We start from the raw sequence: 22,542 nt of genomic DNA, 5'->3' as shown, positions 1-22,542 counted from the left end.
TCTGTGCTTCCTCAGCATTCTGTACTCAGATGCCTGCTACACAATTTATCCCACTTAATGCCACTGTCCATTTACACACTACAGCAGACTAGAGGGACTTCAGAGAAAGTATTAGTATTTCCAGGACCTGAACCAGTCCTGAGGACATACTAAATACTTAATGAACTAGCAGGCTAACATGGTCCTTTCATTAAAGGACCTCTGGGAACCAGATACTGCAATAACTCCCTGACCAGATGGTGATTAAGCTGAGCACAGAAAGCACATCACATTTTTTAGTATTCTTATGGACCATGACAAAATTCTAGCATTCTGTGTACATCCAGCTATGGCAATGTAATTTATCAATTATTGAGCATTATCAAAATAGATCTTAAAATGCTCAAGCATATTTAAATTATTTGTCTCCCTTTTAGTATAAGGTTTATATTATATGAGTTGAATACAGCTGACAATAAAAAGCTGTAAATCCATTTTAAAAATTTTCATAACTGTTCGAAGTGACTCATGTGTATTAGTCTAGTTAAGTAAAAATGCATGTGACTTCAATTATTCCCAGCACCAGAGAGAGAAGGAAGCCTGAGAAGAATAGGGTTACATGGAGACTACTCTAGTTTGGCTTCAACCTGGAATGCCATTTTAGAGCAGAAAGAGTGCTTAATTAAAGCCAACCTCTTTGCTTTAGAGGCAGGGAAACTGAACTTCAAACATGTCATCAAACTCAGAGTTTGAGAGCCAGTGCAGAGCAGGGCAGGGCAGGGCAGCTGTGTGAGTCAGCCTCACACAATGGCTAGGAAACATGGCCACTGGTTTTTCTTAGTCTCTGCTTTTCAAAATCGGTCCAAGAGACAGATTATATTTAAATGGGATTTAAAAATTATATTAAGGCTTAAAGAACAACTGAGAGAAACAGACATCACTACTGACCATACTGAGAATTTCATATTTGAATCTAAAAACAAGATATGGTAATAATGAATGACTAAATTTATTATGCACCTGACCATGAAAACACATAATGGAAGACACTGGAGAGAGGTGGAAGGGACCTACTTAATCCCTGGGGTGATTTCAATAGACTCTGGAATGTGTGGGCCTCCTCTAGACCTTGGCTCCAGATAACAGCCAAACATTACGTTTTCAGTTCTTTTCCATACACATTAAGAACTTTTTAAAATTAGAGCTTTATAGTTATACATAGTAGTTGGGTTCTTCCCGACAAACTAACACATGCATGGAATTCAATTTCAGTTCATGATCCCGACTTTTCCCCACTCCTTTTCCCTCACAGTTTGTCTTTCTCTATTCTACTAAACTTTTTTTCAGTCAACCTATTTATTTATGTCAGATTGGTTCTTTTTACTTATACATAAAGGTGAGGTTCCCTGTGGTATACTTATATATGCACATAACATGAATTTTTAAGAATCCACTCTGTATGACCTCCCCTTTCCCATCCCTCCACTGTCTCTTGATCATCTTCTTTTACAATACTGATCTTCCCTTTATCTTTATGATATCCTATCCTTCCTTCTTCTTTCCTTTATTTTACTCTAGCTTCCTCATATAAAAGAAAACAGCCCTGAGTTTCTGAGTGTGGCTTATTTCACTTAGCACGATATTCTCCATTTCCATTCATTTACTGGCAAATGCCAATAATTTCATTCTTTTTTTATGGCTGGGTAGAACTCCATTGTGTGTGTCCACATGTGTATACATATAATACACAAACACACACTTCACAATTTCTTAATCCATTCACCTGTTGATTGGCACCTGAGTTGATTTCATAATTAGCTATTGTGAGTTGTGCTGCTATTAAACACTGAGGTGGCTGTATTGCTATAGCATGGTGACTTTGGATTTTTGGGGAAAATACTAAGGAGTGGGATGGCTGGGTTATGTGGTGGGTCCACCCCTAGTTTTTTGAGGAATCTCCATATTGCTTTGCAGAGTGGATGCACTAGTCTGTAGTCCCAACAATAATGTGTAAGTGTATCTTTTCCCCCAAAAGCTCACCTGCATTTATATTTGTTTGTATTCTTGATCATTGCCACTCTGACTGAAGAAAGATAAAATTTTAATGTAGTTTTGATTTGCATTTCCCCGATTGCTAGAGATGTTGAGCATTTTTTCATATATTTAAACCAATCTTGCATCCCAGAAATGAAACCCACTTGTTCATGGTGTATTTAGAATGTGGTTTGCTAATATTTTATTAAGAATTTTTGCATCTATGTTCATCAGGAATATTGGTCAGTAGATTTCTTTCCTTGTTGCATCTTTGTAGAGTTTTGGTTTCAGGGTTATACTGGCTTCACAGAATGTATTTGGGAGTGTTCCCTCCCTTTCAATTTCATGGAATAATATGAGAAAGACTGGTGTTAGTTCTTCTTTAAAGGTCTTTTCTGGAAGGCTTTTCATTGCTGTTTCAACTTCATTACTTGATATTGGTCTGTTTAGATTTTCTATATCTGATTCAATTTGGGCAGGTAACATGTGACTAGAAATCTGTCAATGTCTTCTATATTTTCCAGTTTATTAGAGTATATATTTTCAAAATAAAGTTCTGATAATCCTCCAGATTTCAGAAGGGTCTGTGGTGAGATCTCCTTTTCCATTTCTGATCTTGTTGACTTGAGTCTTCTCTTTCTTTTGGTTAGTTTGGCTAAGGGTATGTTAACCTTATTTATCTTTTCAAAGACCCAACACTTTGTGACACTGATCCTGTATGTTGTTTTCTTATTTTCAATTTCACTGTTTTTGGCTCTGATCTTAATTACTTCCTATCTTCTACTAGTTTTGGAGCTGGTTTGTTCTTTTTCTAAGGCCTTGTAGTAGAGCATAAGTTTATTTATTCAGGACCTATTTTTTAATGTAAGCACTCAGTGCTATACATTTTCCTCTTAGAACTGCTTTCATACTGTCCCAGAGATATGCTGTATCTCTGTTCTCGTTAGTTTTTAATAATTTCTTTATTTCTATTCTCATTTCTTCTTCAAGCCTTTCTTTTTTTTTTTTTTTTTTTGAGGGGGGTGTGTTAGTACCAGGGATTGAACACAGGGGTGCTTAACCACGGAGCCACACCCCCCAGTCCTTTTTAAGATAGGGTCTCACTAAGTTGCTTAGGGGTTTGCCATTTTGCTGATGCTGGCTTTGAACTTGCAATCCTCCTGCCTCAGCCTCCTAAGCCACTGTACTACAGGTGTGTGCCATCATGCCTTGCCTTTGAACCATTCTTTTTTTCAGTTGTAGATGGACACAATACCTTTATTTTATTCATTTTTATGTGGTGGTGAGGATGGAACCCAGTGCCTCACACATGCTAGGCAAGCGCTCTATCACTGAGCCACAACCCTGGCCCTATTCTGTGTTTTATTTAGAGACAGGGTTTCACGAAGTTGCTCAGCACCTTACTTTTTGCTGAGGCTGGCTTTGAACTCACAATCCTCCTGCCTCAGCCTCCTGAGCTGCTGGGATTACAGGCATGTGCCATCGCGCCCAGCTGGGGGTTGATTTTTAGCTCCCGTGTGTAGTTAATCTTTTGAGTATACTTTGTAGTGCTGGCTTGGTGCTCATGAATTCTTTTAGTTTATTCTTGTTATGGAAAGTATTTGCTTCCCCCTTGGATTTGCTACTAGCTTTGCTGAGTATAGTAACTTTGAATGGCAGTTGTTTTCTTTTAGACCTTAGAATATCTCATTCCAGGCCCTCCTTGATTTTAGGGTCTGAAGTGAGAAATCAGAAGTGAGCCTTACTGGTTTGCCTCTAAATTGGATGAATATTCTTTAATAACTAGTTTGAATCATGAACTTGGAACACTTAAAAACAAGTATTAGTAATTTTAGAAAACAAGCTATTTGAAACAAAAGTACCTGAAGAAGAAGAGTACTTGAAGGCTCTGAGGGATGACATACTTTTTTGTCTTTCAAGTTACACTCTGAAGTATACTATATAAACTTACTAGAATTCTCTACCAAAAATCTTACAGTGCTAAGTCCATATTTACTCTTTGCCACATGCATTCTTGTTAAGCAGTAAGATTGCAAGTATTATAAAAAAACATTTTTTCTTTAAGATAAATCTAATCTTAAAGAAAATAGATCTCGGGAACATATTCATTGTAGTTTAGGAATACGTGCTTTGGGTATTGATGGCCTGGAATTCTGGCTAGGTCACTTGCCACCTGTGTGAGCTTGAGCGTTTCCTGACCTCCCTGGCCTTCAGTTTTCCCCCACATTAAGACAGGGACTATATGTACCACAAAGGGACATGAAAATGCATGCAAATGATTTTGTACGATGCCTGGGACATGGTTAGTTATTAATAAAAGAGTAGAACTTTTAAGAGACAGCTGTTATTGCCAGGAATGGTGGCAAATGCCTGTAACCCCACGGGCTCAGGAGACTGAGGCAGGAGGATTGTAAGTTCAAAACCAGTCTCAGCAACTTAGAAATTTAACAAAACCCTGTCTCAAAATAAAAAATGTAAGGGGCTAGGGTTGTGACTCAAGTGGTAGCGCGCTCACCTAGCACACGTGAGGCACTGAGGTCGTTTCTCAGCATCACATAAAAACAAAATATTGTGTCCACCTAAATCTAAAAAAATATTTATAAAAATATAAATAAATAATAAAAATTTTTTAAAAAGGGCTGGGGATGTTGTTTAGTAGTTAAGTGCCTCTGGGCTTAAACCCTGGTATCCCCCCCTCAAAAAGTGTAGCTGATATCAATATTATTTTTAGCTTTCTTTAGCTTTATACATATATTTACATTTCTTATTAGTAATTATTTTTAGCAATGATAGCTAAATATATCATGGAGTTTATAAAGTAAAATAAAAGTTATTTGGTAGATCATTAAATGGAATTAATATTTTGCTTATAAAATGATTTTAAAAAATCAACTTGCAAGCTAAGATGCAAATTAAAATGGCCAAGCCATATCCAAAACTCAATAGATTACTGAACACAGAAGAAGCCAACTGCCTCCTTGTATTTTAGATATATTATTAAACTCAGAGCCTGGTTTCCTCGTCTCCTTTTGAAGCTTACTTGTTAAGTGGCAGCTTCATGGAGGAGGCCCCAGGACGACTATTTCCCCGCTGGACACCTGCTTCCGCTGACTCTGAGTCCTTAAAGTAAGGAGAAGAGGACTTGGGGTCATCCCAGTCTTCATCCCAGTCATCGTCATCACCAGTTGCTAGAGGTGAGAACAGAAGAACATCAGTAAAAAAAATAACAAAATAAAATTACTTAATTTTCTGATAACAACTTCTGAACAAACTAGCTAATTTTTTGACAGGCAGAACAAAGGATGTAGTATAGGAGTATAATGTAGGTGTTAAGAGAACAGGCTTTGCAGTCAGACAATTTTAGGCTTGAATCATGACAAAAGACAAATGATAAAAGACAAAAAAGTGCAAAAGATAAATTAGAAACACAGGTCAACTGACTTTTGACAAGGGCACTAAGACGACTCAATGGGGAAAGGATAGACTCCTTTATCCATGGTTTTACTTCCTGCAGTTTTAGTTACCCAGAGTCAACCATGGTCCAAAAATATTAAATGGAAAATTTCAGAAACAAACCAGTACTAAGTTATAAACTGCACTATTTCACATTGCATGATGAAACCTGGTGACTTCCTGCTCCATCCTACTGGGGATGCAGATCACCTCTTTGTCTGCTTATCCATGCTGGATACACCATCACCTATCAGTCAGCCAGCTGGGTCATGAGGTGGACTGGCTGAGGTATCTCAGTGTTCAGGTAACCCTTATTTTATTTAATAATGCCTCCAAAGCACAAACACAGTGAGGCTGAAAATTCAGATGTGACAAAGAAGCTGTAAAGTGCTTCCATTGAGCAAAAAAGGAGGAATTCTTGACTTAAGAAGGAAAAAAATTATGGACTGAGTTTGCTAAAATCTATACTAAGAACAACTCTTCTACCCATGAAATCAGGAAGAAGGAAAAAGAAATCCTTGCTAGTTTTGCTGTCACATCTCAAATTGCAAAAAATTGATTATAGTGTGTGATAAGTACTTGGTTAAGATAGAAAAGGCATTAAATCATAGATTTTCATATTGCAGTTTTGGACATCACTATGGGTCTTGGAACATATTCCCCCAGAGAAGGGGGACTACTATAACCCAATTAGAAATGGACAAAAGACCTAAATAAATACTTTTCCAGATATACAAATTGCTGACAGATTTATAAAAAGGTGCTCAACATCGCTAGTCATCAGAGAAATTCAAATCAAAATCACAAGAAGGTATCATCATCTCACAGGTATTAGGATGGCAATGATCAAAAAGTCAAGAGATACAGATTATTGGCAAGGGTTCAGAGAAAAGGTAATCCTTGTGCATTTCTAATGGGAATGTGGGTGGGCAAACACTGAGTGATTTCACTTATATGTGGAATCCTTGAAAAGATGAACTTACAGGAGCAGAGAGAATGCCAAGGGTGGGCAGGACAGGAGAGGAGAGGAGGAGTGCAGAGGGAGGCATACAGTCTCCCACAGCCCAGGTGGCTCCTTACTCTTATTCATGAAACTGGCCCTTCAGGTGTGTGAATCTAGGACTCCTTGACTGAGACAGGACTGAACGTTATAATTCATGATGGTCTACATTTGGACTCAGGTTTTTTTTTGTTTGTTTTTCTCTTTTTTATTAGTGAATAAGAGCAACTGTGAACAGTTCTTTTGAATAAAATCTATTTTTAACTCAGATGACCCAGTGTGATATTGTGATATAATAAACATATATTTGATCTCTGCCCCAGTTTCCAGCAAAGGACTCCTAAAATACTTGTAGTTTCCAGAGCAAGAGGAATGCTAGGTGAATTTTTTGTTCTAACACAGTTGTCTCTTGGTATCTGGGGGTAAGAGACTGTGATTGATTTCAGGACTGACCACCCTCAAAGTCTAAAATCCTCAGACACTTCAAGCTCGTTTTATTAGATGGTACAGTATTTCCATTATCACTTATACATACATCCTCCTGTATCCTGTAAGCCATCTCTAAACTGAATATTTATGCTACATTGACAGTTGTTACAGTATTGTTCAGGGAAGAATGACAAGGAAGAAAAATGACCCTCTGCAACACAGCAACAGTAAGTGAAGTGCTTCCTTGAGCTCTGCCAACAGCTCCAGCAGATTAATGGGACCCAAACAGGGCATCCCATGGCTGACTCCAAGTAGGCAGTGTCAGGGACTGAGGTACACGGCAGGACCCCTAGCCAGTCAATACCTGCTGCAAAACTGCTTGGTGCATAGGGTTGGCCACTGAAGTGTGCCGTGTGCGCTAAGTGTGGGAAAAACAAAACCAGATTGGTTTTCTTGCCTCTCACCCAGGTTCCTACCAGTCACTTACAGTGGGACCCTGTCCTCACCTGGTCCTTGGTAAGCTTGGGGGTGGCCAAAGGCAGAGTCCCAGTTGTTGGCAGAGTTTCTCTGGGGGCCAGTCCCCTCGGGCTTGGCCCCCCAGCCATCTGAACCATCCCAGTTCCCAGATTTGGAGGCGCTCCAGGCTGACCAAGGGTCATTGCCACTGCTGACCTGGTGTGAGGGGGAGAAAGATATCCGTGACTTCTGGAAAGTGTGACTTAACTCAGCAACAACCAAACACAATGCAAGTGCTGAAAAAATCCAAGAAAAATTCTCTTAATTTTAAAATCTCAGTATTTTTTTCCTTTGAATGTATAGGAAAGCACAAAATGGGAGTGTTGCCCTCCTTTTCCTGGTATCCACATCCTGCTGTACTTTCTCAGGAACTCTGATAACAGAAACAAAGAAAGTAGTAGACTAGGATGGAGCCCTTTTTCTTCTTCCTCCCCAGAAGTAACTTTTTTTGTGTTCATTCCCATGTGTTTTTGTAAGTCCACCGAACATGTACACACTCACAAATAACAACTGTTTTATGGGTTAAAACTGAAATAAGGGACTGGGGTTGTGGCTCAGTGGTGGAGCGCTTGCCTGACAAGTGTGAAGCACTGGGTTCGATCCTCAGCACCATAAATAAATAAATAAATAAAATACAGGTATTGTGTCCATCTACAACCAAAAAAAATATTTTAAAAAACTGAAACAATGTCATATTGTATGTCTTGCAAGTTGTTTTTCAATCAACACTGTATTTTGGATTATACATGATGATGATGAGGACCTGTTTTATAGCAATCTGTTGTATTTTTAGGCTTTTATTTTTACTTGAAAAAGTAATACAAGCACAGGAAAAAAATTTCAAGTGGAATAAAAGGATATGCAATTAAACATGCCTACTACCCTAAGATGCCAGTAACTCTTTCAGAGACAACCACTACTATCAAAAGTAAAAACTGTAACAAAATTAGTTACAGATCTAATTGGCTTTTATTCAAGATTCATGAACTGGGCAGTTTCCAACCTACAACACAGAATGAGAATTCACAGAAGGCAAAGGGTTTTTTTTTTTTTTTTTTTTTAGGTAGGAGCAAAAAATAGAATAATAAAAACAGCAGCTAAATCAGGTTTATTTATTTATTTTTTTTGGTAAGGAATAAAGGGCTAGTTTTTGCTATAAAGGGCTAAAAAGGACTTCCTTCCTTCCCCCAACTCAGGTGGACTCTCCTGTTTTCTGGAAAAGCTGGTCTCCTTGGGATGGATCTGCTTCCTTACATTTCAGTTTGCTTATGCAGCATTTAGCAGGAAGGATCCCATTATGGGGCCTAGGACAAGAGCCCAGGCCAGAATAAGGGCCTCTTATATTTCTGTCTAACCTCAGTAGACATTTACTGCAAAATCCAAAAGCACAGAGATTCTTTTTTGTTTTAAAACCATGTAAGTAGGTCCAATTCTGCATTCTGTTCTGCACTTTGTTTTCCTCTTTTTTGGCGGGGGGTGGGGAGGGGGTGGCGGGGGAGGGGGTGTTACTGGGAATTGAACTCATCCCCACATCCCCAGCCCTAGTTTGTATTTTATTTAGAGACAGGGTCTCACTGAGTTGCAGAACACTTTGCTTTTGCTGAGGCTGGCTTTGAACTTGTGATCCTCCTGCCTCAGCCTCCTGAGGTGTTAGGATTACAGGTGTGTGCCACCGTGCCCATTTCTTTCTCATTTACTGGCATGATATATCCTCTAAGGTGTAGCAACACATATGGACACAATAATGTTCTTTTACATGTCTCCAAAGAATTTCATTGTATTTAATTCCCCAAATTTAATAAATTCATTTATCTTGTTTTCAATACAATATTACAATGTATAGTTTTGAACATCTTTTCCTATGTATCCCATAGAAATATGACAAATGCTCAGAAGAAAAATTCCTGGGATAAAGATATGTGTAATTAGAATAAGTGGGTTTTGTTGGGATGCTTTTACAGAGACTGCAGGTGTGTTCCCTCATTCCTACCAGCATGCTGGGGGTTTCTGTCATGCATAACTAGAGGCTACAAAACTTAAAAGTATTTAAAAAATATTTTCCCTCACTATTCTTTTGAGCAGTTTTTAATGTATTTATCAATCTGTGGAGGAAATCTTGGAATCAGTAACACACAGCCCCATACTTTCAGCACTATTTAAACAGGATTCTGTAGCCTGCCTTCCAACCCAACTACCCAATATGTCTGGAAATTACTTCAGTATAAGAAATAACACAGGAGGCCAGCTTAATATTTTCTTGTATTATGCTGCTGTCCTAATGTCATTTAATGAATAATCCATCCTCCCCACTGATTTAAGTGTTGTCTTTATCACAGACTGGATTTGGGTCTATTTTTGGACACTTTGCTATTTCTTAGTGGCTGCTGGCACCCTGCTGCTTTGCAGCCCGTCAGATACTATCAACACTTCAACATGACATCTTTAATCTGTTTAGCTAAGTGTGTTTAAATTAAACCAATCTATAAACTTTAGCATTAGAATGTCAAGGTTAAAAAATGTGCTGATTCTCATTTGAATCACCTTATGAAATTCACTGATATAGTCTGAGAAAATACTGCCCTTTTCCCCACATTTTCTGTATTGAAATTCAGGAACATGGAATACCAAGTTTTCCCTTTTACTTGAGTCTTCTCTCCCACATAAAAACAAACAAACAAACAAACAAAAGAGGAAAGAAAGAAAGGCAAGGAAGCCGCCTGGCCTGTCTAATGAAGAGCTCTTTCTGGCCTTGCGATGGCCTGTGGCTGGTCTGTTCACCCTCTTTGCAAACCACCGCTGGGTGGACAGCTGGGGCCTTGGGCCAGGGAGCCTGATTACACTCTAACACCCTACACAGCTTCAGGAACACAAAGTTACCCTAAGTCCAATATGAACAGCAGAAGTTTCATCACAAGCCTGTGGGCTTCTCAAATACAGAGTTCACCAAGGGTCACTCAGCTCTGGGGATGGACTTCCAGTCACTCTGGTGGACAGTGGATATGAAGTGACTGTGCTGAGGGCCTGACAACAATGCTTCATGCTGTAGTTAGGAAAGAGCCCTTCCTCTGCAGTTTTTTTTAAATTTTTTTTAGTTGTTGATGGACCTTTACTTTATTTATATGTGGTGCTGAGAATCGAACCCAGTGCCTCACACATGCCAGGCAAGCGTGCTACCACTGAGCCACAACCCTGAAGTTTTGTTTTAAGGGACTGAATCAGCAGCATATTCTCTGCATCCTCCAAACTCTAAGTTATGAGGCTTTGTTTTCAGAGTAAGAGCTTCAGAAAGCAACAAAAGATTGGGAGACTAAGATGGCGAAGAGTTCAGAAAATTGCTTGTCTAGAAGATTCAGCCCTGACCTCCTTCACCTACAGAGGTGGCGGGTGGTGCTCAGGCACCAGTGAGGAGCAGGAACCCAGGCTGTGTTGGACCTCTCACTCCCCGCCTGAGGCTGGAACTCCAGGCAGGCAGCCTCAGCTTCAGAAAGACTGCTGGGAGCCGAGAGGTAAATATGAAGGAACAGAGGGCTGTGGACCAGGACAGGAGAGTGGAAGTACAGGAAGCCTTGACAGCAAACTGGCCAGAAGAATTTTCATCAAGATCAAGGAAAGAATCAGAGGGGAACCAGTCACAGCACGTACCCTCAGAAAGTCACAATCCATTTAATTAGGACAGAAAATACTACTGTTCTTTCAAAACTGTTTTTTTTATAACTTATAGGCATATTATTTGGTTATGTATGTGATCCTATTGGTCTACCTGGTTATAATTCTTGTACGTTTGTTTGCATTTTTTTGGTAATTTTCTAGAACATTCTATCTTATTCAACCTGACTCCCGCTGACGATAAACCAACAGGGAGTACCTCTTTAGCTTCACCAGGGACCTTCCTCTCCTAGCCAGCTCAGTCCCTCTTGGACTCTCTCTCCAAACTTACCCTTCCTATACATTGCTCTCTGACTTCTTAGTTCTCAACCCAAATGCTTTGGTCCCTTAAACACATACATTAAGGCCCATTCTACAACTTGGCTCAGGTTTCTGATTCTGAAATGCCTCTTTTATTCTTTTCCTCTACTTCTCCCTCCTCCCTCTCTTGGTCTTTCTCCCCCCTCTCCCTCCCTTTCTTCTTTCCTAGCATTGGTGATTGAGTGCAGACTGTCACATATGCTAGGCAAGCACTCTACCACTCAACTACATCCCTGGCCCCGTCTACTTTTTGAGACAGCATCTAAGTTGCCCAGGCTGGTCTCAAACTTGGGATCCTCCTGCCTCAGTCTCCTAAACAGCTGGGAATACAAGCATGTGCCACCATGCCTGGCTTTATTCTCTTTCTTTTCCCACCCCCTTAGTACAAAGCTTCTCCTACCACATATAATTAAAACCCCTTCATGAGGTCTCACTGCCCATGGAAGAAAATCCAAGCTTCTTATTCCATTGAAAAATCAAGCATTTTGGCGGCCTGGTCCTTTCATTCCAATCCATCCCCTATTTTCAATATCCACCACAAATCTTTACTCTTGTTTCAAACCTCACATTTTCCCAGACTCTTCTACATCTCTTGCCTTTTCTCATGCTATACTTTTTCTGTCCTTATTCCCTCCTCTTCCTACATGTCAAGGTCTATCCAGAGAGATCCATCCTTCCCAGAGCCTACCTGGTGACATTCATTCAGTCACATTCTGGTAAAGTCAGCCTTCTGTTACAGTTACTTGCTGTTAGTTGGTCAGGCCCACCACTCAGTCATAAGGCTCACAGAAGTCCTGTCTTATTTAGAAAATATTTTCCAAAATACTTGCAAAATACCTTGCATGGAGTGATGTAACTTAAGTTGAGGAACAGAAACCCAGATGCACTCTTAAAAAAATTAAAAGAAATTATTTAGGAAGAGCAAAGAATGGGAATCCAGCTGTGTGTGCTCCAGGGGGCTTTCGGTACAGCTGAAGAGGATGGACAGAGGAAAGCTCTTAAATGAAAACAGAAGTCCATGCAAGCCGTTTTAAAACAAAGACAAGTGGTTGCTGGGCTTTCTGCAGGAGTTGGCATTAGTGTATCGGTGGAGACAGCCTCTGATAGTCCAGCGTCCTTGCACAAGCAGCTTCTCTGGAATACTGGATGCTTCAAGTCTGAAGAATCTTGCATCGTCTGTTATGGGCACACTTGCGAGAGGGCCCTACGTGTCCTCCCAGCTCCATTTTGTTAGGGTCTGACATAAGAGAGTCTGCTTTGATACTGCTATCTTTCATAGAGGCAAGGACTTAATGTGAGTTCTTGATAGTGTAGATGAAATAATACTACATTTTGTCAGAGATCTAACCTTTATAACATTATTGCTATTTCACAGAGGGGGAGATCAAATTTTCCTTATGTATACTACTTAAGTCTTAGTTCTAAGAACATGACTTGCTAGCCAGGCACAGTGGCACATTCCTGTAAATCCGGTGCTTCGAGAGGCTGAGGCAGAAGGATCACACATTCAAGGTCATCCATGGCAACTTAGCAAGACCCTATCTTAAAATAAAAAGGGTTGGGGGTTCAGCTCAGTGGTAAAGAAACCCTGGAGTTCAATCCCCAGGGCTGAGGCAGGGATGGGTGAGGGGAGAGAAAGAAAATAACTTGCTGTGATTGATCACAGAATAAGTGATTTTTAGCAAACCACGGAAAAATTTATTTTTAGAACATGACACCACCATGGCTTAAAAATCATACCTTCGGAGTTATGAAAGCTGTCTCAGATACTGTAGAAAAGTTGGAAGATGCAGGCATAGATGGAATAAGGAGCTTGGATAATGGTAAAATCTAGAAGGTGGGTATGTGATTATTTACTATGAAATTCACTTACCTCTTCTGTGCTTAAGATTTTAACAAAATGTTGGAAAAGTCAACAAACAAAATTTGCACGGACAATCACTGTCTTCTGAGCTTGGAGAGAAGATACACAGGGGATACAGGGAAGGGCTGTGTTCCCTGGAGTCACCTGCCATCTCCTGGTGCCTATGAACTCAGTGCCTGACACGCAGTAAGTGCTCAGTAAATTAAGTATTTGTTAAACAAACACCACCCAGGACATGTCCAGATGATACAGCCCATTATACACGGAGGTTGTATAGCACATGTGGTATCGCCTAGTGCTCCTAGGGCCACAAGGAAACAAACAACCTGAGATTAAATCAAGTTCAACAGAATGATGCAATCAGAGACGCTGCAACACAGTATGTAAGAGGCTATTGCTGGTGTAACACAGCAGACTGTTTCAATGAAGATCAGAAAATTAAATAAATAAAAGAATACACTCTAAAAGAATAGGATAAACAGTATAGCATAGTAAATACAGAACTGGTAACAGACCCTTTATTATCATTAGTGAATAGAATGTGCTGTACATAAATGCATGTACCTCTTTTACAGGATTAGCAGTGTGGGGGTCTTACAAGAGCATCACTAAAGACACCTGCATAAAGCACTGAGCTATCACGTTAGTGAAACCAGAATTAGACAGGCAATCAGCATAGATGAAGGTAAATCAAAGTCAGGTCGGATCAAGGAGGCCAATTTTGAGTGAGTCTGGGAAGCTGGAGACTGTTCCCTGAAGGATTGAATATTAATTCCTTCAGAGCCTTTCCTCCACCCTTATCAAGAACCTGCCCCTTCTCCAACCTGTTGCTAAGGTAACCTGTCCCAAGAATTGCCCCTCCCTACAAGGAGGGGTTAAGTGTCCTTGGTTGCATCATCCTGCCTTTCCCCCATCAGGCTACCCGTTCCCCACCTTTTGGCCATCCCACCGAGCATTTTCTAGGCCTAGTCATGTACACAGGAAGGAGAGAGAGAAGGGGAAGAGGGCAGAACAAAAGAAGCCTAGGACATATAAAAAGGGCAGAACGTCTCGCTTCTGGAGGATACCAGGATACCAGCTATGGCCCCCTTCGCCCTCCAGGGAGAAGTCTATGTTACCACATTTTAAATAAACCCCTGCTTTATATGCTTTCTTAGGTGGGCTTCTCTAATGTTCAAACTTCAACATTTGAGGGAGCAGAACTCAACACCAGCAACCAGTGGTATCATAAGTCAGCAACCACATCACTAGGTGAGGGGGCTTTCTGAGCTTCATTATGTTCTTACAGGGCCACAGTCATATATGTAATCTGTCACTGACCAAAACATTTCAATATGGCACATGACTTTATATAATATGGGTAAAATATGCACTAGGAGAATACTAGTCCACTGGGTGGATTTTAAATCACATCATGAAACTGGTGGAATCTGATTCAAGTAAACTGCACATGGGTATAGTGATTAAGAACTTGGGTTCTAAAACTAGTAGAGGTTTAGATCCCAGCTTCACCCTGGTTAGCTGTGTGAATGTGGGCAGCTGGCTTCACCCTCCTAGCATTCATGCTTCTAAAATGGGTATAACAACATTATTTTCTTCTTCCAGGTTTTGTTAAGATATTAAATGACATAATGCATATAGAGCATTTAACATGATACCTTACAGTAGAACACATTTAGCAGAGGTTTCCTTAATGAGAAGGGGCTTGTCTAAAATATAAAGAACGAAGACCAGCAGTCTTCGAGCAAATCTTCATCTGAATGGTACAACTATCAATTTATGCTACCAAGGAAAAGGTCGGACAGCTATATTTCCAAATGTTTTCAATGACACGTCATGTTACTAGAGCAACTTTAAAATAAAGAGATGACACTAAGCACCTAAGGGCTACAAGGATCTGCTTTAAGGCTCCTGCGGCCAGTAACTTCTTTGTTCTCAACCCCAATAATCCCTGTGGTTTCTCAACTGCAGAGGCTGCTCCTACAATAAATAACCCACTCTGCCTCCTGGCTGAGGTTCAAGCTCTCAGGAACCTCTCTAGTCTTTTCTTCTAACTTCCCCTCCTCTCTCATTTCTGCAGAGTGACATTTTCAGACTCTTCTTTTTTGGCCCTGCATGGTACCAAGCTCTTCCTGACTGACTGTCCTCAGTGCTACTGTCCCCGGGACAACTCCACAAACCCTTCTCAGCTCAAAGGCCTCCAAGGTCTGGATTCTTTAGCAGTCCACGCTTTAGGCTGCCAGGAGAGCTTTCCTAGGACACAACCTGAAACTATTCCCTTGCTTGGGAGGAAAAGATGACTTTAAAGGTCATTAAATATTTATTTTCTCTCGCATTCAAATTGGAATTTACCTTATTAATGGAAGAAGAAGGAGAAGGAGAAGACGAAGAGGGTGGTGACTGGCTAAGACCTTCAACACAACCAATCTGAGCCAAAATATCCACCTTGAAATAAAAAAGGTGCTCAGTGAACAGGTGAGAAAAAGTAAACCAAAGCCTTTCCCAGGAACAGCAAACGGGTGGCAGGGCTAAATTAGCCACAACAATCTAGCGTGCCACTCACTCCAAACACCACATGCAAAGGCCCCAATCAACAGCAGTGCAGTTTACCTTCTCAAATCTGCTGCCCGGTATCATAATACAGCATCACTGAAGCACCCGAAGTAATAATAAAGCTGCACAGAAGGAATGGAGCCAAAGTCATGCATGTCGCACAGCCACCAAAACAAACTCCAGGGAAAGGACAGCCAAGGTTTCAAAATGCCAAGGTTCTGAATATTTTGCTTTTAAAGGTACTAGACAAGTGAGAGACCAGCCAGGATCAACAAAGCCACTTTGTCACCTCGAAGCTAACACAGAGGCACCAGTGGGTCCTACCAATCCCTGCTGTGAGCAGGATGGACTGGTCAGTCCATGAACACAGGAGCAAACATCCTGTGTGTGTGTGCCAAGGTTCTCCCTGGCTTGCAGGGCAGCAGCTTTGTGAGATGAGTGACTGACTGGACCCCACAACGCCAGCCAACGGCCAGACTGCAGCACTGTTGTCAAGAGCACAACTGTGGAGCAGCTTCCTGGCCTCAAATCCCAGCCCCACAGCCGTGCAGTGGGGAGTCAGTGCTGGTGAAGTCTGCAGTGTAGTGAGTGTGTACTTTTCCAGGTATCTCTCATTATTCTCATTTTACAGATGTAAATAAACATAAATCTGGAATTCAATTTATGCACGAAGAAAATCAAGATGGAGTAACATGGACCAGTTTACATTCCCAACTAAAATTAATAAAACTAACAAACAGAAAACTGTTTTCAAATTGCTGGATATCAGGCAATGAACTCTTGGGACACAAGAAATAACAAAGTAAACCCTACAGCTGCCCTAGATTACTGCCTGAAGAGATTTTCCAGGTCACACGTAAGGGATGGAGAACCTACAAAGCACAGGGGTCTCTCACTTGGGGCAGCAGAACTGGCATGTGAGGCAGAGCACTGCCAAGGACACCGCAGATCTGAAGCTGACACCTGACCAACACCTCATGTGAAGAAACTGCCCCATCAGGGAAAGAATCACATGTCAGAACAAAGGACAATCCTCACAGGGCTGTTCCTCCAGCTGGTACAGAAACTGACCTCACAGTGCACCAGACACAGCAATACAGGGCTCTGCTTCAGTTGAAGGGCAAAAACATGTCTAGAGTGAATGTACTCTGGTCCCACTTGTAGAAGTTTAAAAATAGAACTGGAAAGAAGGAGAGTTTCAAAGTAACTAAAGTCTATACCATATCAAGGCTGAAAAACATTTATGGGAATGCAAAATTATCCACCATATTACAAGGTTAAAAATCACAATGTCTGCCATGTAATAAAAACTGACCAGCATAAGAAAGTGGGAAAATATGACCAATAACAAAGTAAAAACCAGTTGATGCTGACTCGTGATGACACAGATGACAGAATCAGCAATATTTAAGAGCAAGAAGCTTTCAAAAATCATATGGGGAGAGGAAATAGGCAAAATGGACTCCCAAGAGGTGACAACTTTAAAAGCATCCCCCCCCCAAAAAAAAAAAACCCCAAAAAACAAATTTCAAAACACTCATGTTGAAGCACACTGAATCAATGTAAATCCATGGGCCCACGGTACTAAAACCAGAAGAAAGGAAAACTCAATCACTAGTCTGAGCAGCCATGAAACAACACCTAACTCTGAAAACTGATAATTAAAGAGAAAGCATTCTACATTTCTACTCAATTTCTAATTCACGGTAGCTGCCTGGCTCCGGCTGATGGAGGGAAACAGTGGCAAGCCAGTCCGGCCCCAGAAGGAACAACAGCACTGCTTCAGGCAAGGGCTGCACGTGGAGGGAGCCAGGAGGTGAGGGGCTAACAGTGCTAAGTTACACCAGACAGCTTACTGGCAGGAGGAGAAGGCACGTGACGGAGGCAAAAGACTGGCACCGACCTGAACCAGGGTTTGCTCTGATCAACCTCAGCGGCTGAGAGAACGTGAAATGTGCAACATGACCTGTGTTACATTCTTACCTAAAATGTCCAATTGAGTCCATTAAGCCCATAGATAAGTTATATCTATACAACTTGTAGGAAATAACGGGATAAAGGAACAACTTAATACCACAAAGAAATAACCAGACAAATCCAGCAGACAGGAATTCTAAAGAACAGTCTAAGTCAGAATTTAAAAGTAGGCCTTGTGCTAGTTTTGATAAAAAGGAAATTTAAAAGGACACAATCAGATGTAATGTAATGTAATGCTGGGTCCCATCAAGGATACTTGTTCACAAGTCAGCTGTCAAGGATGTTCTGGGACAGTGGGAAAATTAAAACTGGCCTGCATATTAGGTGAGGTAAGAACTTACTGAAAAGGAAAGGTAAAGATTATCCACTTTTAAAAGGCTGCAAACTTCCAGGCCAAGACTTTCCCCAAGGGTATACACAAGGAAAATGAACAGAAAGAAAGTTACCCATTCACCGTTCACTAAGCAAGAAGGCTGTTTGGAGAAGATTGAGGTTTTTTGATTTGTTTGTTTGTTTTGTTTTGAATATCACTTTCCACATGACTACAATAACAAAATCTTTTTCAGACATTTCTCATTCACCAAATATCTAATAACCATGTGCCAACTGTGTTAGAAAGGGGAACAGGAAGCAAATATCTGCTTCCTATGCACAGATACATTTTAAACAGAATGACAAAAGATTTTACTCTTACCCCAAAGGGCCTGAATTCTACCATCTAGTAAAAAATTACCAAGCATGAAAAAAGTGGGAAAATAACAAGGTAAAAACCAATTGACGCTGACTCAGTGATGACACAGATGACAGAATCAGCAATATTTAAGAGCAAGAAGGGTTCAAAAATCAAATGAGGAAACAGGTCAAGTGGTGTCCCAAAAAGTGACAACCTTAAAAGCCTCCCTCAAAAAGCCAGATACCCCCGCCCCTCAAAAAACAAACAAAAAGCATTCAAGTTGAAACCCACTAAATCAATGTAAATCCATGGGCCTAACTGGTAAAAATCCTAACCAAAATACAGAAGAACTTGGAAATTTCCTATTTAGTTCCTTACAAAACTTGAATTTAAAAGTCATGATCTGGTTCTACAGATGAACCTCTATGATGAGAAACACTGCTGGAGAGATAAGTGCACACACCGCTTTAGCAATGAAGATGAACCCAGGACACACCAGATGCACTTAGGCCAGGTGCAGCAAGACCACGGACGGGGAGATACCATCCCCTGCTAGTTCACATGCCAACCCACAGACGTCAATTTCAGGCGTTAATTATTTAAATAATTGGATAATAAATGGAGTGGCAAAATAGATGGGTAATACTTCTGTTACCTTAGACGGTTTATGTACTTTGCTAGCCCAAAGTCTTAACAGGTAGGTTTACACAGGGAATAGATGATGCCACAGCCAGCCAACACAGCTTCCTTTGAGACAGACCTGCCTAACAGAAGTCCAGGTGAAATGGCCTTTTATGGGCACTGCTGACAGCAGCTGCTGACTGCTGCTCAAGGCCCTGATTATTGTAGCTTTCAGGTTGAAAACAAAAACCCTTTGTTTTTGACATTTGTTTCCAATTAGACAAAAACAAGCAACAACAGAAACCACCTTTACAACAGATCTCATTAGCATGTATTCTTGAAAAGTCCCCCAGAGGAATCAAGCTGTCACCTGATAGGAGTCAAGCATCTGAAATGAGGTTAGTATGGACACCAGTACAAAGTCTTCCTTAAAAAGTCCTGTAATCAAGTAGATTCATGTGGGGGATGGGAAGGGTAGCCTTTCCCACACAGGCTTTTAGAGAGGCAAGTTCAGCAGGCAGTTATGAGCCATCTAGGGCATTATAAGTCTCACCTGAGGTAATGAAATAAGCAAATCTAATACTTTCGTGAAGGTTTTTTTTTTTTTTTACTGGTTTAAAATGGTCTAAAAATAGCCTTAAGTGGTCTAAAAATGGACTTCTTTTGAGACACAAGAAAGCAAACTATATTGCTCTTCTTATCCCTAAAGGGATAAGAATAATTTTATTGGCTAAAGCCAATAAAAATTACATCACAACAAATATGATATGGAAAGTTTCTGCATAATAGGAAGAAGTTATGTCCCTAAATAACCACTTAACTTTGTGTATGTATTTAATATCCAAACTGTGAAAAAAGTAATTAACAATCCCAGTGAGTTTTCTGTAAGAGCAGGTGACGTTTTTGATTGTATGACCTATCAGAGGGAAGGACAATGGCTACTGGCAGACAGCTCTCAGGCCTCCAGCCAATGCTTAGAACACACATAGTATTATGAAATGCACAGATTTCAGCTAACACTGTGAAGCACCTTGTGATGTATTTATGACTGAGAAAAATAATTCATTTATTTGTTACTTTTTTTTATGTGGTGCTGAGGATCGAACCCAGGGCCTCGTACCTGCTAAGTGAGTGCTCTACCACTGAGCCACAACCCCAGGCCTGAGAAAAATAATTCAAATAAGCTCAGAGCACTTGGTTACAGTGCAAGGCTTCTTATAAGTTATTGGGAATGGAAAAGATACAATCTTTGCTTATCAGGCTTAGAAATTTACAAATGAGCGATATAATTTGAATTGGAATCACAAATCGTGCTAAGAGAACCCAGAGGAAGGACAGAGGAGGAGTGAAGAGAAACAAAAGCAGGTTTCATGAAAGACATCGTGTGTGAGCTGAACCTCAAACGGGTAGATGGATGACAGTAAATGGAAGGAGTGTGCCGCCATCCCTAGGAGAGTCAAGGGTGCAGAGAACAGGTGGACAGCCCCAGGGCCGGGTGCACAGCCAGTGTGGCTGCAGCAGACACATCCCTAAGGGCATGGATGGGGCCATGCAGAGGACTCAGAAATGTAACCATAAGTTCAGATGAATTTCTTCTACAGTTTCCCCACGTGCAGGTGTTCAGAGTCTGCTTGCGGAACTTTGCCTTACTCAAAGTAGTGACTGCCTCCTGGGACAGCCCTCTGACTTATAGCAGATAGCTGGTTCAGAAGCCAATATAGAGTCCCTAGAGTTTCTTAAGCAAAGAACTGACATATTTAATGGCTTGTTTTAGAGGTATATAAGAGAACAATTATTAAACCACTACTAAGTACCAACTATTGTTCTAAATACTTTAGGACCGTTTTTTTCATTTACTATTCTTTCCAATAATCCTATGAGGTTGTAGAAGTGAGGCACAGAGAGATTAAATAGCTTACCCTAAGTCACACAGAAAGTATGAGATCTGGGATTAAAACCTAGGCAATTTGGCCTGGAGCCTGATGTCAGGCTATGCTACCTCTGCAGGATGATTTCAGAGAGAGACTCCATTAGGGCATTGCAATGGTTCTCAGTCCTTCCCCTCCCCTTACATATATAAAGAACAGAGAACATACCTATCAATAATGAGGGCTTATGATAGCACTTGGGAGTTTTAAAATAGAATAAAAGGAGGGCACAGAAAAAAAGTAACATTCAGGGAAGGTCAGGAAGAGAAACTAGTTTTGTGGGGAAATCATGAGCAATTTTGAAGCTGAGTTTGAGATACAGAAGAGACTAGCAGACAAGAACTGTTGGGCAAAAAACTAGAAATTGGGCAAATGGGAAACTCAAGAGTGGGAGACATTTTTAAAGAATCATCTCTATGATTAGGGAGGGTATAAGAGGAGAAAGGATGGAACAAAAAAGAAGGACAGAGGAGCCCCTGGAAAGGGAAGAGGTGGGAAGGAAGAACAGTACTTCTGAAATATCTCCCATGTATCCGCCACCCTTTACCCTGCGGCCTCCCCTGCCAACCCCCAGGAAGCAGGCGTCTGACCTCAGCCAGACATCAGCCTGGGTCTGACCCCAAAGCTTCCCCTGCCCCGCAGGCCTTGGTGGGGGTGAAGGGAGACCAGGAGAAACTGAAGCCAAGGAAGAGAGAGATTCGAGGAATTCCGTGTCATTAAGATTTTAACAAAATGAGAAGCAGAGTTTTTCCAATTATGCATATCTTTCTAGTATTTAAAGAAAACAGAAAAATCTCTCAAGCCCAAATCCTTCAGATAAAACACACAGGTTTATCAAACTTTTAATTAAAGTTTAATCCCATTGTTATTAAGTACAAGAATATCTTTCCAATAACTTCTCCAAAGTAAGGATTCTAACAGAAGCAGAGATCTGAGTTTTTAAAGATGTACAGTGAGAACCTTTTTAGAACCGAGGCAATTGACATAACTTGTCCATCAATGAATGGGTGACAGAGACAAGGACAGCTATTAATGTGACTTTTAACAGTTTCTGGGACTCACCACCACCTGCTGCTGACTTTTCCTAGTGGTACAGTGCTAATATGAAACTGTAAAACCAGAGAACAGGGAGACTGGGATCACCCATGGAAATGACCCTCCCCTTCCAAAGGCCATGGGCTGGCCGTCCTCAACCACCTCACAAGAAACCTGTATTCCAGGAAGACAACAATCAGAGCTGTGCTCACGCAGGGAGGGGTGTGTGTATGTGTGCTTAAACACATGTTAAATATAACATCACCCACACTGCGGTGCCTTTCAAAAAGAAGTTCTGCATCACCCCATCTACACATCTCAACCCCACATCCCTCCTATGGCAGCCATGGCATAGCATCCTGTGCTTCACTGGACCAGCCCTGATGACAGACACGTCATTTCATTTTGCTATTAGAAACAAAGCTGCAGCGTAAGCTTCTTGTCCAGAGCCCATGATCTGAGAGCGGACGTGCAGGATGAGCTCTGCACTGCTGGGTGAGCTAATGCACCGCAG

At 40.9% G+C, this 22,542-nt stretch overlaps 1 protein-coding gene across 2 annotated transcripts in view; it reads right to left on the bottom strand.

Annotated features, from left to right (window-relative positions):
* The window catches only part of Snx9 (sorting nexin 9), a 103,515-nt gene that overhangs the window by 29,016 nt on the left and 51,957 nt on the right, over window positions 1-22,542 (bottom strand). For both annotated transcript variants that reach the window (XM_046456582.1, XM_046456581.1), the window contains exons 5-6: window positions 7,402-7,567; window positions 5,054-5,201 (exon numbers count right to left, since the gene is read on the bottom strand). In XM_046456582.1, coding sequence (XP_046312538.1) covers window positions 5,054-5,201; window positions 7,402-7,567 — 314 coding nt within the window. The remainder of the gene's footprint in view (window positions 1-5,053; window positions 5,202-7,401; window positions 7,568-22,542) is intronic.

The sequence above is a fragment of the Marmota monax genome, unplaced genomic scaffold, assembly GCF_021218885.2.
Source record: "Marmota monax isolate L192 unplaced genomic scaffold, Marmota_monax_Labrador192_F-V1.1 WCK01_AAM20220418_F8-fsc00164, whole genome shotgun sequence".
Lineage (NCBI taxonomy): Eukaryota > Metazoa > Chordata > Mammalia > Rodentia > Sciuridae > Marmota > Marmota monax.
The sequence above is the reverse complement of the archived record's forward strand: the minus strand, read 5'-3'. Positions and strand labels throughout refer to the sequence as shown.